Raw genomic sequence first — 11,892 nt, 5'->3', positions numbered from 1 at the left:
TTGGTCGGCGGGAGCACGCGGGGAAGGGGGCAGGAAGATGGCGGCGGCGGGCGGCACGGCGCGGCTTTGTTGGCGGCGGGGCGGTGCGGGGCTGGCCCGGGCGGTGCGTGGCCTCAGCGAGAGCGTACGGGAGGCCGAAGGGCTGCGAGCGGAGGAGCTGGCGGAGCGGCTGAGGAGCAGCGCGGGGCAGCGGCGAGAGGTGAGGGGAGAGCGGCCAGCTCGGCCTTAGGGACTGGACTACAACTCCCGGCGTGCCCCGCGCGGGCCGTCCCGGGAGCGGGCTCGGGTGGTGCATCCCGGGATGGAGCGGGGGAAAGGACCTTAAAGCCCATCTCATCCTACCGCCTGCCGTGGGCAGGGACACCTTCCGCTAGACCCGGTTGTTTCAAGCCTGTCTAACCTGGCCTTGGACACTTGCAGGGATGGGGCAGCCACAGCTTCTCTGGGCAACCTGGGCCAGGGCCTCACCACCCTCACAGCCAGGAATTCCTTACCAATATCCCATCTAACGCTGCTCTCTGGCAGTGGGAAGCCATTCCCCCTTGTCCTGTCCCTCCAGGCCCTTGTCCCAAGTCCCTCTTCAGCTCTCCTGGAGCCCCTTTAGGCACTGGAAGGGGCTCTCAAGTCTCCCTGGACTCTTCCCTTTTCCAGGTGAACACCTCCAACTCTCCCAGCCTGGCTCCAGAGCAGAGGGGCTCCAGCCCTTGGAGCATCTCTGTGGCCTCCTCTGGACTCTCTCCAGCAGCTCCACATCCTCCCTGTGCTGGGAACCCAGGGCTGGAGGCAGCTCTGCAGATGGGGTCTCACCTGAGGGACAGAGGGGCAGAATCCCCCCCTGCTCTGCTGCCCACGCTGTGGGATCAGCCCAGGGCACATGGACAGGGCATGTCCAGCCTCTCACCCACCAGCACCCCCAAGTCATTCCCCCCAGAGCTGCTCTCCATCCCTTCATCGCAGCCTGGATCAATCCCAGGAGTTGCCCCAACCCAGGAGCAGCACCAGCACTTGGGTTTGTTGAACCCCATGAGGTTCCCATGGGCCACTGCTCGAGCTCGTCCAGGTCCCTCTGGATGCCACCCTGTCCCTCGGGCATGACACAGGTGCACACAGAAGGCGAGTGGCTACAGGTCCCACTGGAGCTCTGTGTGAAAGCCAAGAGCCGTTTATCCCCTGCTGAGTGTCTTGTTCTCTCCTCAGATCCCCAAGGATCCAGCGCAGCGGCAGCTCCGGGAACTCACCGCGCTGAGCCAGCAGCTGCAGCGGGTTCACCCCAACGTCCTGGCCAAGATCCTCAAGCAGGAAACTGTGTACCAGAACGAGGAGATCGTGGTGATCAACAAACCCTACGGGCTCCCCGTGCACGGTGAGGGAGAGGGGGGAGTGGAAATGGCTCCTTGGCACTGCAGGATCCTCTGTCTCTGTCCTCCCTGTTCTGGGGTTTCTCTTCCCAGGGAGGGTTCCTGGGGTTGGTCACTCTCAGATCTCAGCCTTCCCCTTCCCAGGATACCTTGGGGGTGGTTTAGGGTGCGTGGGGTTGTGACCACTCCCCTCACTGCCCTGCTGTGGGTCACACAGGCGGCCCCGGCATCAAGAACTGCATCGCTGACGTGCTGCCCATTTTGGCCAAGATGCTGGAGAACATGAGAGCTGAGCCCCTCCACCTCTGCCACAGGCTGGACAAGGAGACCACGGGTGTCATGGTGCTGGCACGGAACAAGGAGACAGCGGACAAGGTCCGGCTGCTCTTCAAAACCCGTCAGGTGGAGAAGATCTACTGGTAGGAAGGGTTTGGGTGGAGAAGGGGCTGTGAAGAGGGTTTGAGGAAGGGGTGAGGGGACAGTCCTCAGGATATGGGGGCAGCAGCGTTTTATGGGGCTGCATGGTGGGAGAGGGCAGAGGGGAGGGCTCCCTTCCTGCAGGAGTGACACCCCACAGACTTGTGCTTTCCCTGCCCAGGGCAATCATCCTGGGGGACCCGGACCCTGCTGAGGGCATCGTGGAGATCCCCATCGTGGAGAAGGAGGTGCAAAGCCACCAGTCGCACTACAAGGTGAGCCCATGCCAGCCTGGCACCCCTGGCACTCCATCCTGCCTCCCCTGGCTCACCTTCTCACTGCCCTTCAGATGACGCTGGCTCCCAACTACCGCCTGTGTCCGGAGGATGGGAAGGAGGTGAAAATCCGCCGGAACCGGAGCGCCGAGAGCGCGGTGACGCGGTACCGCCGGCTGGCCAGCGCCTCCGCCTGCTCACTGCTGGAGCTCCAGCCCATCACCGGTGAGGGGGCCAGGAGCAGCACTGGGAAGTGGCAACTCGTCGTTAGACGTGACCTGAATCCTTTCTGGGACAAGGCTCTGGGAATAAGCCCTGCTGGGGCGATGGTTTGCTGCTGAGCTGTTCTCTGGCTGCCGGCAATTTCGGCACAGCCTTGTCCAGCACTGAGGGTGGTGGGTGGGAGGTGAGGCCTGGCACAGCTGGATGTCACTTTTCTCCTCTTTCTGTTTTCTCCTCAGGGGTGAAGCACCAGATCCGTGTTCACTTGGCCTATGGCTTGGGGTGCCCCATCCTGGGGGATCACAAATACTCACATTGGAGCAAGCTGGCGCCCCAGGTAGGGCAGATCTTGCACTGGATCCAACCCCTTGTGTCCCCCAGCTCCCTGTGGGCCAGGGATTTCATGTCCCAGCTGAAGAGCTGGGGTTTTGAAAGGACGTTTCCATCCTTGCTGCAGAAGGTTCCTGTGCTCACCTTGAGGAGGCTGAAGCTGCAGCAGAGCAAGGCTCGGCACCTGCCCCTGCACCTGCATGCCCACCGGCTCTGCCTGCCCTTGGGCCAGCCCATAGACCTCGTCTGCAAACCACCCCCCTTCTTCCAAAGAACCCTGAGGAAACTGGAGCTGGACATTGCTAAGGACTGACGAGGAGTGGGGCTGGTTATCTCCTCATGTCCAGGACGTGGCAGTGGCTGTGCCCACCTTGGAGCCAGTGGTGGGGTGAAGCCTACAGTCTCTGTGCTGGTGTTGCTGGATTCAGAGCAGGTGCCTGTGTGTGCTTCTGGCACAGGAAAGCAGCTGGGCACACTGAAGAGCCTCTAGTTTAGACAAAGGAGGCTGGATGGACGTTGGGCTCTGCCTGATCCATGTTTTGGACTTGTCTCCGAGCAATAAAAGCTCCGGTTCCCTCGAGGGAAGGTGTCGTGTGTCTCTGTGCTCAGGCTGGGTGGGACTCAGTCCCTGGGCAGGTTTGAGCACACCCGGGTGCAGCCCCTCATGGGTTGGAGCCATCACTTTTCCCTTTAGAGCTGTTTAGCTCAGATTTGGAAAGTCCCTTCATTGGAAAATCCATTGAAAGTGCGATTTGGCAGCGGCTGGGGAGTTTTTTCACTATGCTGAGAGACTGCATGGGGAGTTCCTCGGCTTGGCTGGGCTGAGCAGCTCCAGGACTGGCCCTGCTCTGTGCTGCCAGCAGTGTTAGCATGGATTTCTGGGCACTGACTGTGCTCCTGGGAGAAACTGCTCTGTCCTACTGCCCCTTCCAGTTACCCCATCCCTTGTTTCTAGATCCTCTTATTGGGATCCCTTGCCCTTGGGAGCTTTTCTCGCAGCCAGATTCCTCCCTCTGTGCCTCCAGAGGGAGGCGAGAGGAGGGATTGACAATCTGGGGAATTGCAGCTGATGATCTGCCTCAAAATTGCCTCGTTTGGTGACTCCTGGCCTGTGCCAGGACCTTAAGGTGGGGCAGCAGGTCCCCTCGAGCTGGTTTGGGTGCTGGAAAGGATTCTTTGTACCCCACGGGGCCACTGTGTATCTGGGGCTTCTCCCTGGGGGAGTGCCCTGTCCACTGCCTCCCACTGAAAATAGCCAGGCACCCCCGTGCCCTCGGGCCACGGCGCCAGAAATCCCTCGGCTGATGAGAGAGCAGCGTAAAACCGTAAAACCGCGGGGAGCCGGAGCGGTCGAGGCCGGGCGGGAACCCTGCCGGGGAGGAATGCTGTCGAGGAGGAACTCTGCCTCCCCAGCCCGCTGCTGGGGTGGGATTTTCTATTTCTATTTGTGAAAAGGCTTCCCCTGTAATTACAGGGCGATTTAACGCCCTGTCTGAGCTGTCCTTCGCAGCCATCGGACTCAACGCTCGGCAGGGACTCCTCAGCTCGGCCAGCTCCCTCCTGAGCCGGTCGCACCTCAGGTGACACCAGAGCTGCCAGGCACCAGCAGCACTTGCCAGCGTCTCCTCTTCCTCGCTTCAAAATGTCCCTCTCGCACACGGCTGCCGAGTACATGCTCTCCGACGCTCTGCTCCCGGATCCCGGCAGTTCCCGAGCCAAGGGCCTGCGGCTGGAGCTGCCGAGCGATCGCCTGCTGAAGTTTGTCACTGTGGGGCTGCCCCTCTGCCTTGTCTCGCTGGCTTTTGCCCGGGAGTTCTCTGCTGGTGAGTCGCAGCTTTTCCAAAGGGATCTTTGGGTTGAGGGCAATCGCCGGCGGGGGTTTGGTTGTCACGGCAAACCCCTCGTGTTCGTGCTGATGTCGTGATCCAAGGCGGAGCAGACTGGAAGTCCTGTTTTAGGAGCTGTTCTGCGTCATGGGTGTTTATTGATTGTTTTTAATGGATCACTGTTCACTGGGAAAGCCCGGGAACAGCCATGCTAGACTGTTCATGTGCCCCAGGAGCAGTGCTGAATCGATGCCCAGCCTCAGCTGCTCGTGCCCAGCACCTTCGGGTGCCATGGGGTTATTTAGGAGGAGGGTGCTGGCAGCACAGAGGGATGCATTGATGGTGTGTCATGGCTAAATCTGGCCTCGGCCAACATTCTGCTGCTTCCCCTGGGGATTTGGTTTTACTCCAGTCTGGCTGGTCTCTAATTCCCGGCACTGTGTACACACCACTGTGCACAAAGGGTTTGTGTTTGGGAAGAGATGGAAAAGTCTTTGCTGGAAACGCAGCAGTGAGGAAAAGCAGCTCCAAAATGACCACAAAAAAGGCTTTTTTAATTCAAAGTGATGCCTTAGATGTAATCACCCTCCTGATGAGGTTCACTCTCCTCCTCCTCCTCACCCCAGGCTCCCAGATCAGCTGCTTCTCTCCCACCAACTTCACGGGGAAGCAGTCTGCCTACGCTGACACGGCTTGCTGGGACTCCCTCATCCACCACGGCTTTGATGCCGAGGGACACGCTGTCACCAAGTCCCTCTGGGCTCTCAAGGTAGGGTCAAAGTCACGTCTGGGGGCCCCCAAGTGCCACCTGGGTGCACACTGCACACCCTCAATGCCCTCTCGTCCCCTTTGCCCAGGTCTTCCCCTACTCACTGCTGGTGGTGGCGGTGCTGATGTACCTGCCGTACCTGCTGTGGCGTTACGCCGCCGCCCCCGCCCTGCACTCTGACCTGCTCTTCATCATCGACGAGCTGGATAAATCCTACAACCGCTCGGTGCGCCTGGTGCAGCACATGAGGAAGGTCCAGCAGGCCAGCGCCGAGCCGGAGCGATTCTGGGAGGAGTACGAGAGGTGAGGCCCTGCTGGGTCACCGCGGCCCTTGGAGTCCCTCCTTGGGGTGTTGTGGCTGTGGCTGTGTCCGGGATGTACTTGGGTGAAGCAGTGAGGTTTGGGGGGTGGCTCTCACTCCCACTGTGTCCCTCTGCCCCCAGGGCCCGCCGGGAGAGGTATTTTGAGTTCCCACTGCTGGAGCGGTACCTGACCTGCAAGCAGCATGCCCACGCCCTGACGGTCATCTACGTCCTAAGGAACCTGCTGCTGCTCCTGTTCCTGGCTGCCACCTGCCTCTACCTGGTCTTCCTCCACCTCAACATCTTCTTCCAGGATGAGTTCAGCTGCTCCATCAAAACAGGGCTGCTCCAGGCGGAGCCCCACATCCCCCCACTCATCCCCTGCAAGTTGGTCTTCTTCTCCATCTTCCAGCTCATCAGCCTCTCAGTCGGCAGCGTCTACCTCCTCCTTATCCCCGTCGTCATCTACAACGCCCTGCAGCTCTGCCAGTGGGACAAGGGGCTGCTCTCCGTCTACGAGATGCTGCCTGCCTTCGACCTGCTCAGCCGCAGGATGCTCACCTGCCCCCTCAACGACCTCAACGTCATCCTCCTCTTCCTCCGCGCCAACATCTCCGAGCTGACCTCCTTCGGCCGCCTCAACGCCGTCAGTGCCCTGAGGGAAGCCACGGCCAACAAGGAGGACATCGACACCGTCATCGATTTCATGACGCTGCTGGCCGGGCTGGAGACCACCAAGCCCAAGCACCACCCTTGCACCCCCGAGGCCGAGGGCGGCACAGCCCTCTCCAACGGCACAGCCCTAGGTAGGCTCTTTGGGTAGACACAACTTCCCTCTTCCTCTTGGTTCCCACACTGCCAGATCCCACCTCGGGAATGGGGCTGGATCCATCCACCGCTGCCCTAAACCCTTTGCCAAGACATTGAGGTGTTTGGGGGGTAGTTGGGGGGCTGCTGGGGGTCACTGTGAGGGTTGACAGCTCTGGGAGAGGGTTCTGGCAGCTGGGATGTAACACTACTGCAATCCCAGGCGTGGGCAGGAGTTGCTATAGGAACAGCAAGCGGAGAGCTTGCCACTTAAATCCAAGCTCTGGGCAAACTGCAGGGCCACGAGGGTCCCTGTTTTTGGCAGCTCAGCCTGCTGGAGTGGGATTGGGAGCTTTAAATCCTGGGGGGCTGATACCAAGGATGCCGTGCCTGGTCCCTTCTCCCGTTTGCTTGGCACTGGTGGGCACAGTGGGGCTGTGTGCGGAGAGGGAGCCAGGCTCCAAGGGAGAGTCACATCCCTGGGGCTTTCACTGCTCTCTCTCCCATGTGCTTTGGGTTTTGGGGAGGTGGGTGCCTCCTTTGGGATCTCACAGGGATCCCCGGTGCCCGTGGCAGTGGTTTCCAGGCTGTGTAAGACAGCCCATCCCTGCAGGCAGGAGCTGGGAGGCCTGGGCTCCGTTCCTGGCCCTGAACACACAGTCTGAGCTGTGGTTTAAAAAAACCACTCAGATCGAGCTGGATTTCACATCCTCGTTGCCATGGCAACTGTGGGGCCAGCACACCTGGCTCATGGGCCAGTCGCACACTGCTGGAGAAAGCCCAGCTCCCAGTGTGCCATCACCCTGTTAAATAACTGCCTGCTCTTCCCGCCCTGTCTAGGACCGAAGCCTGGAGTGGAAACGATGGGAAAACCCTCCCGGGACTCACTTGGCTCTGCCTGATCCAGGAGCAGGCAGGGATCCTGCGATCCCAGGATCCACTTTGACCCACATCCTTCTTTCCAGCATTGCTTGAGTGCATTACCCTGGTTCTAACACAGCTGTGATGTGGCAGCTGGGCTGAGCCCACCTGCTTTTCCTGCAACTGGGCTTTCCCTTCTGATGTATGTTTTTCCAGAAAAATAGGGTTAAACATTCAGTGTTTTGTGCAGAACCTCTTGGGTTCTCTTATTCCAAGCACTGAGTGCCACAATGTGCCTCTTCCACACAAATTTCCCTGCTGTTACAGCAGGAGGGGGAGGATGGAGGAATAAAGGGTACTCCTCTGAAGGAAAAAAAAGGATCTAGGAATAAAATAAGCTGGTTTATTAACTATTTACTATTTATTGTTTATTAACAGAGGGAGGTGGAAGGCAGTCACACCCTTTGCAGCTCCCTCTCCTAGCCCAGCCTTAGTCTTTGGCTGTGGGGTTTTGGCAGAGCTCCTCTCTCCCCCCTCTACCCTGCAGCTGGAAGCTGATCCCTGGATCCCACAAGCACCCTGCTGTGGGGGTGAGCAGTCCATTCCCTGAGAAATGGGGTGTCCTGGGGAGCCAGGACCAGCTCCACGGGCAGGGGGAGAAGCAGTGAGGGGTTCAGCTCCCATTGGTGTGTCCTGCTGCTTCTCTTAAAATCATTTTTCATAAATTTAATTGTAAATTGGCTTTTTTTTTCCCCCCACTGCAGCCTTGGCTTGAAGCCAAAGAGGAGCTGGAAAGTTGTTTAATTAGTAGGACAGTAATCGAGCCCATTGCCTCCCAGGATCGGAAGGGGACCCAGAAGCCTGAGGTCCCTCCTCTCCCCTAAATCCCTCAGGAGAACCCAGAGCCAGGGAGGAGAAGCAGCTCCCTCCCTCCGTCGGTGCTGCCTGTGGGGAGGGTGTCCAGCAGGAAGGGGGGTGCAGGCAGCCCCTGGGGGTTGTAGAGGGGGCAGGACTGGTACTCACAGGGCCACTCAGCCCAGGCATAGCGCAGGCCCAGCACCAGCGTCCCACAGCCACCCAGGGCCAGTGTCACCGTGCGGGACCCCACAGCCACCACCGGTGCCGGCAGCCACTGGCACGGGGATGCCTGGCTGGAGCAGCACACCTGGGGAGGGGAGAAACCCTCATCAGTGTGGCCTTCCCCTCTCCCAGCCCCTCAGGGAGGATTTCCTACCCCTCACCTCGAATGACCGCGCGTCCCTCTGACGGCAGATGAGCTCCTGGCTGTAGGTGACGTTCAGCAGCCCCCTGGTCACCTCCAGGACAGCCCGGGTGGGATACGGCCCCTGGAAAACCAGGTCTTTGTCCCCGTACGCCACAGCCCTGGCGCCCAGCAGCAGCCGGTGTGCCACGTTCTGCTTGTCCCGAGGGTGGATGCTGCCAAGGAAGAGGAAAGAGATGGGGTTGGTACCCAAAAGCTTCATCCCTACACCCTCACCCCGGCCCGGGACTCGCCTGCCATAGGGAGAGCGCTCATCACCCAGATCCATGGCTACGGCCATGAAGGTGCCGGGCATCCTGGCATTGGGAACAACCCCCAGGTCGGCTGTTTGGTGCCAGCGGAGCCGGGCAAAGCTGTCGTCGGGGCTCTCACGGCGGTAGGTGGACAGCTGCAAGGCAGGGGAAGAACAGGGAGCGGCTTAGCCATCACTCCCAAAAATGGCCACTCTGGCCCCCTGCCTGGAATTCGGCACCCAGCAGGACCTGCCCGTGCGTTTACAGCATCTTCTCCCTGCTGCCAGCTTGGATGTGGCCTCCAGTGCGGGAAAGGGTGGGTAAAACCTTCCTAGGCAACCCCGTGGGGGTCCTGCTTCTCATGCACCCAACCTGCACGAATCCGAAGGGCAGGAGCGGCTCCGTCTGTCCGGCTGATCCGGCGTGGAAAGCGCGGCGCCAGTCGGCGATGAGCGTGGGGAAGGTGCAGTTGTACCGATCCGTGTTCAGGAAGGCATTGGCCTCACCTGTCCCACAGAAGGAGGGGCAGGTGAGAGCCCCATGGGACAGCGGGGGCTGCTCCACCCCGGGGGGATGGAAATAGGCTCACCCTGGTACCAAGCGATGCCCCGCAGGGTCATGTTGAGCAGCGGGTGGATCATGGCGTTCCAGAGCACGGATGGCGTTTGTGGGCCGGAGAGATGCCAGTGTGGGGAGGTGCTGGAAGACAGAGCTGAGCTTAAAGGGATTGCAAAGCACAAGGGGGGCTTAACCCTTCATGGTTAAAGCAAGCACGGTGTCAAAGGGGAGCTCTGGAGTCCTCATCTTCCCCCTCCACCCACCTAGATTTGCCCTACGCTGTCGGCATGGGAGGGGATTTTATCCAGAGGGGGACAAATGATGCACAGAGGGGACAGCAGGAGAGGAGGTGGGGTGGGAAGGGATGAGGATACTCCCCAAAAGCAGCGTGGTGCAGGGCAAGAGGTGTTTCCACAGCACCTTCTCTCACCTCCCCATGTCCTCCGGGAGCCCGCACGCCTGCAGAGCCTGGTGGGAGGACCAGGCCTCGATGGGTGTCCCCCCCCAGGCCGCCTCCACCAGCCCGACAGGGGACCCCAGAGCCTCGTACAGGGAGCGCCCCAACAACCAGCACACGGCCGAGAAGTAGGTGAAATTCCCGTGGCCCAGGTTTTCTGCTCAAGAAACAGTGGGCTGCAAGGGGAAAAAGGGGGGGGAAAAGCTGCTTCCAGGCTTTCTTTTGGAGGCACGTTGCACTCACCAGCCGTGGGGATGGACCATGGCAAGGCAATCTGCTCCAGGTCCTCCAGCTCCACGTCGGAGCGGGCGGGCGCCGCGGCAAAGATGCGGATGTAGGGATAGCGAGCGGCGGCGGCGAGTTCCTGGCTGGCGTTGGCCACCTGGGGAAGGGGAGGGAGCGTGCGAGGTGCTTCCCTGCCTGACCCCTGCCTGATCCTGCCTGATCCATGCCGTGGGGCCTTACCTGCAGGACTGTCATTGCCATGTTGCTCTGCCCACTGCAAAGCCACACGTCCCCAAAGTAGATGTCCCGCAGCGTCACGTTCTCTGAGCCCTGCTCGGCCGTCAGTGCGTAGGGACCACCCTTATCCATCGGGTCCAGGACAGTTGTCCATGTCCCAGAAGGTCCTGAAGGAAGAGGATGGTGCTTAGCTTCTACCAGCCCTATAAAGATCTCAAGACCTTCACAGGGATATTGGATGAGCGGCCAACAACCAGTGGGATGGACAGGCAGCAGGGAAAAGCTTCCCCACCACAGAGCCAGGCTGGGGAAATGGATTTTGGAAGCTCTCTGCCATCAGAGGGTCTTTTCTCCTGGAGGAATTTAGGGGTTAAAAAAGAAAATCTGGAAAACAAATGTGTGTCAGAGCAGAAGCTGCTGGGAGGAACCGGGACTACAGGAGCAGCTTGGTGTGTGTGACACCGAGATGTCTCTGGCTAATTTTAGAGGTGCCGAATTGAGGCATGAAGATATTCTGCTGGAGCTTAGCATGGATTTTTGGGCCAGATCCTGCAAATCTCCTGGAATCACTGCTCTCCCATAAGACATCTCCAGGCTCTCCAGCTTGTGGAAGTGCCCTTGGGCAGCAGTTTTGCCCCCTCAAAGGTGATGAGCAGCCCCCAACTCTCTAAGCAGGGAAGCAGCTGGGATTTGAGGTGCTCCTGAGCCCTCCCAGCCCCCAGGAAGTCTCTGCCTGCATGGGCGACATCCTTCAGGGCTTAGAGATCCCAAGGGGGCACAGATAGAAATCTCCAGGAGTGCTCTGGAGATTCCCCAGAGATGGTTTTGATGGGGAGAGGAGCTAGATCCCCCCTCTCCCCTCGGCAGCCTCGCCGCTCGGCTCCAGCCTGTGCGGTGCCACCCACTCCAGCGGCAGCTCGGCTCCCGCTGGGCGCCCACGGGATCCGCTGCTGGGAACCAAAGTGAGCAAAGGCTGGCGCTGGCGGGGATGGCTGAACCCCCCTAGATCTCCTGCAGAGGGGAAAGCATGATATGGAGAAGTCATCATCACCTCTGCACCCCCAGGAGACAAACCTGGAGTGGTGACAAACCCCACCAGCCGCTCCAGTTTGGGCTCGGACGAGCTCCTCGGCCACCACAACCAACCAGTCCTTGGTGAGGGGCCAGGACTGACCTTTAGTCTGTGCTGTTTTCTTCATGATGACGAGGCCCTCAGCCCCTGAGAGAGTCACGGTCACCACAGCCCCCGGCTCCCCGTGGCCCCACACCACGGCCCCCGCCGGCTCCCTCTGCAGCACCATGTGGTCGCCGTAGTAGGAGGCGAAGCTGAGCATCCCCCCTGGAATCACCAGACAGGGCAAACATCAGCTCCAAGAGGAAAACAGCCTCTTAAATATTCCCTCTCAAACACAGATTATATGAGAATCCGCTCAATTTACAGCTTCCTGGACAGCCTTAAGTGGTTAAAATCACCCCAGAGATGAGGAAGCGGCGGGATTTGAAGTCCTCATGAGAGAATTCATCTCCCAAAGCACAGAGAGTGTGTTACATCTTGTGTTACACAGATTTGGACACAGATTTTGGTAAAAATTCCTCCAATAACAGCATGGAAGCATCTCTGCCAGCCCAGCCTTGCTGATAAATATGTTCTGAGGTATTTTTCCCTTGGGAAAAAAGTTTGGCAAGGGCGGGATGGGAAACACCAGGCATGTGGCACTGGCAAAGACACCTTC

General features: G+C 59.6%; 3 protein-coding genes across 3 annotated transcripts in view; 2 read left to right on the top strand and 1 right to left on the bottom strand.

Moving 5' to 3' along the window:
* The first annotated feature begins 37 nt into the window (after positions 1-37).
* RPUSD4 (RNA pseudouridine synthase D4) lies at positions 38-3,182 on the top strand. Its single transcript, XM_027699244.1, has 7 exons — positions 38-199; positions 1,198-1,363; positions 1,576-1,777; positions 1,957-2,050; positions 2,125-2,275; positions 2,512-2,609; positions 2,730-3,182. Exons 1-7 carry the CDS (start codon positions 38-40, stop codon positions 2,913-2,915), a joined length of 1,059 nt encoding a protein of 352 aa, XP_027555045.1. The 3' UTR covers positions 2,916-3,182.
* A 97-nt stretch (positions 3,183-3,279) lies between these two features.
* On the top strand, positions 3,280-7,669 carry PANX3 (pannexin 3). The gene is made up of 5 exons (XM_027699263.1): positions 3,280-4,425; positions 5,055-5,197; positions 5,286-5,500; positions 5,641-6,305; positions 7,147-7,669. The coding sequence occupies exons 1-5, from the start codon at positions 4,245-4,247 to the stop codon at positions 7,206-7,208; spliced, it is 1,266 nt and encodes a 421-aa protein (XP_027555064.1). The 5' UTR covers positions 3,280-4,244; the 3' UTR covers positions 7,209-7,669.
* A 252-nt stretch (positions 7,670-7,921) lies between these two features.
* The window catches only part of SIAE (sialic acid acetylesterase), a 9,160-nt gene continuing 5,189 nt past the window's right edge, over positions 7,922-11,892 (bottom strand). The window contains exons 2-10 of the mRNA XM_027699259.1: positions 11,334-11,498; positions 10,163-10,326; positions 9,941-10,079; positions 9,671-9,854; positions 9,272-9,381; positions 9,055-9,188; positions 8,683-8,837; positions 8,409-8,604; positions 7,922-8,332 (exon numbers count right to left, since the gene is read on the bottom strand). Coding sequence (XP_027555060.1) covers positions 8,057-8,332; positions 8,409-8,604; positions 8,683-8,837; positions 9,055-9,188; positions 9,272-9,381; positions 9,671-9,854; positions 9,941-10,079; positions 10,163-10,326; positions 11,334-11,498 — 1,523 coding nt within the window. The 3' untranslated portion in view covers positions 7,922-8,056. The remainder of the gene's footprint in view (positions 8,333-8,408; positions 8,605-8,682; positions 8,838-9,054; positions 9,189-9,271; positions 9,382-9,670; positions 9,855-9,940; positions 10,080-10,162; positions 10,327-11,333; positions 11,499-11,892) is intronic.

This window comes from Neopelma chrysocephalum, unplaced genomic scaffold (assembly GCF_003984885.1).
Source record: "Neopelma chrysocephalum unplaced genomic scaffold, ASM398488v2 Primary Assembly neopelma1_138, whole genome shotgun sequence".
Classification (NCBI taxonomy): Eukaryota; Metazoa; Chordata; class Aves; order Passeriformes; family Pipridae; genus Neopelma; species Neopelma chrysocephalum.
This window is presented reverse-complemented; position numbering and strand designations above follow the sequence as displayed.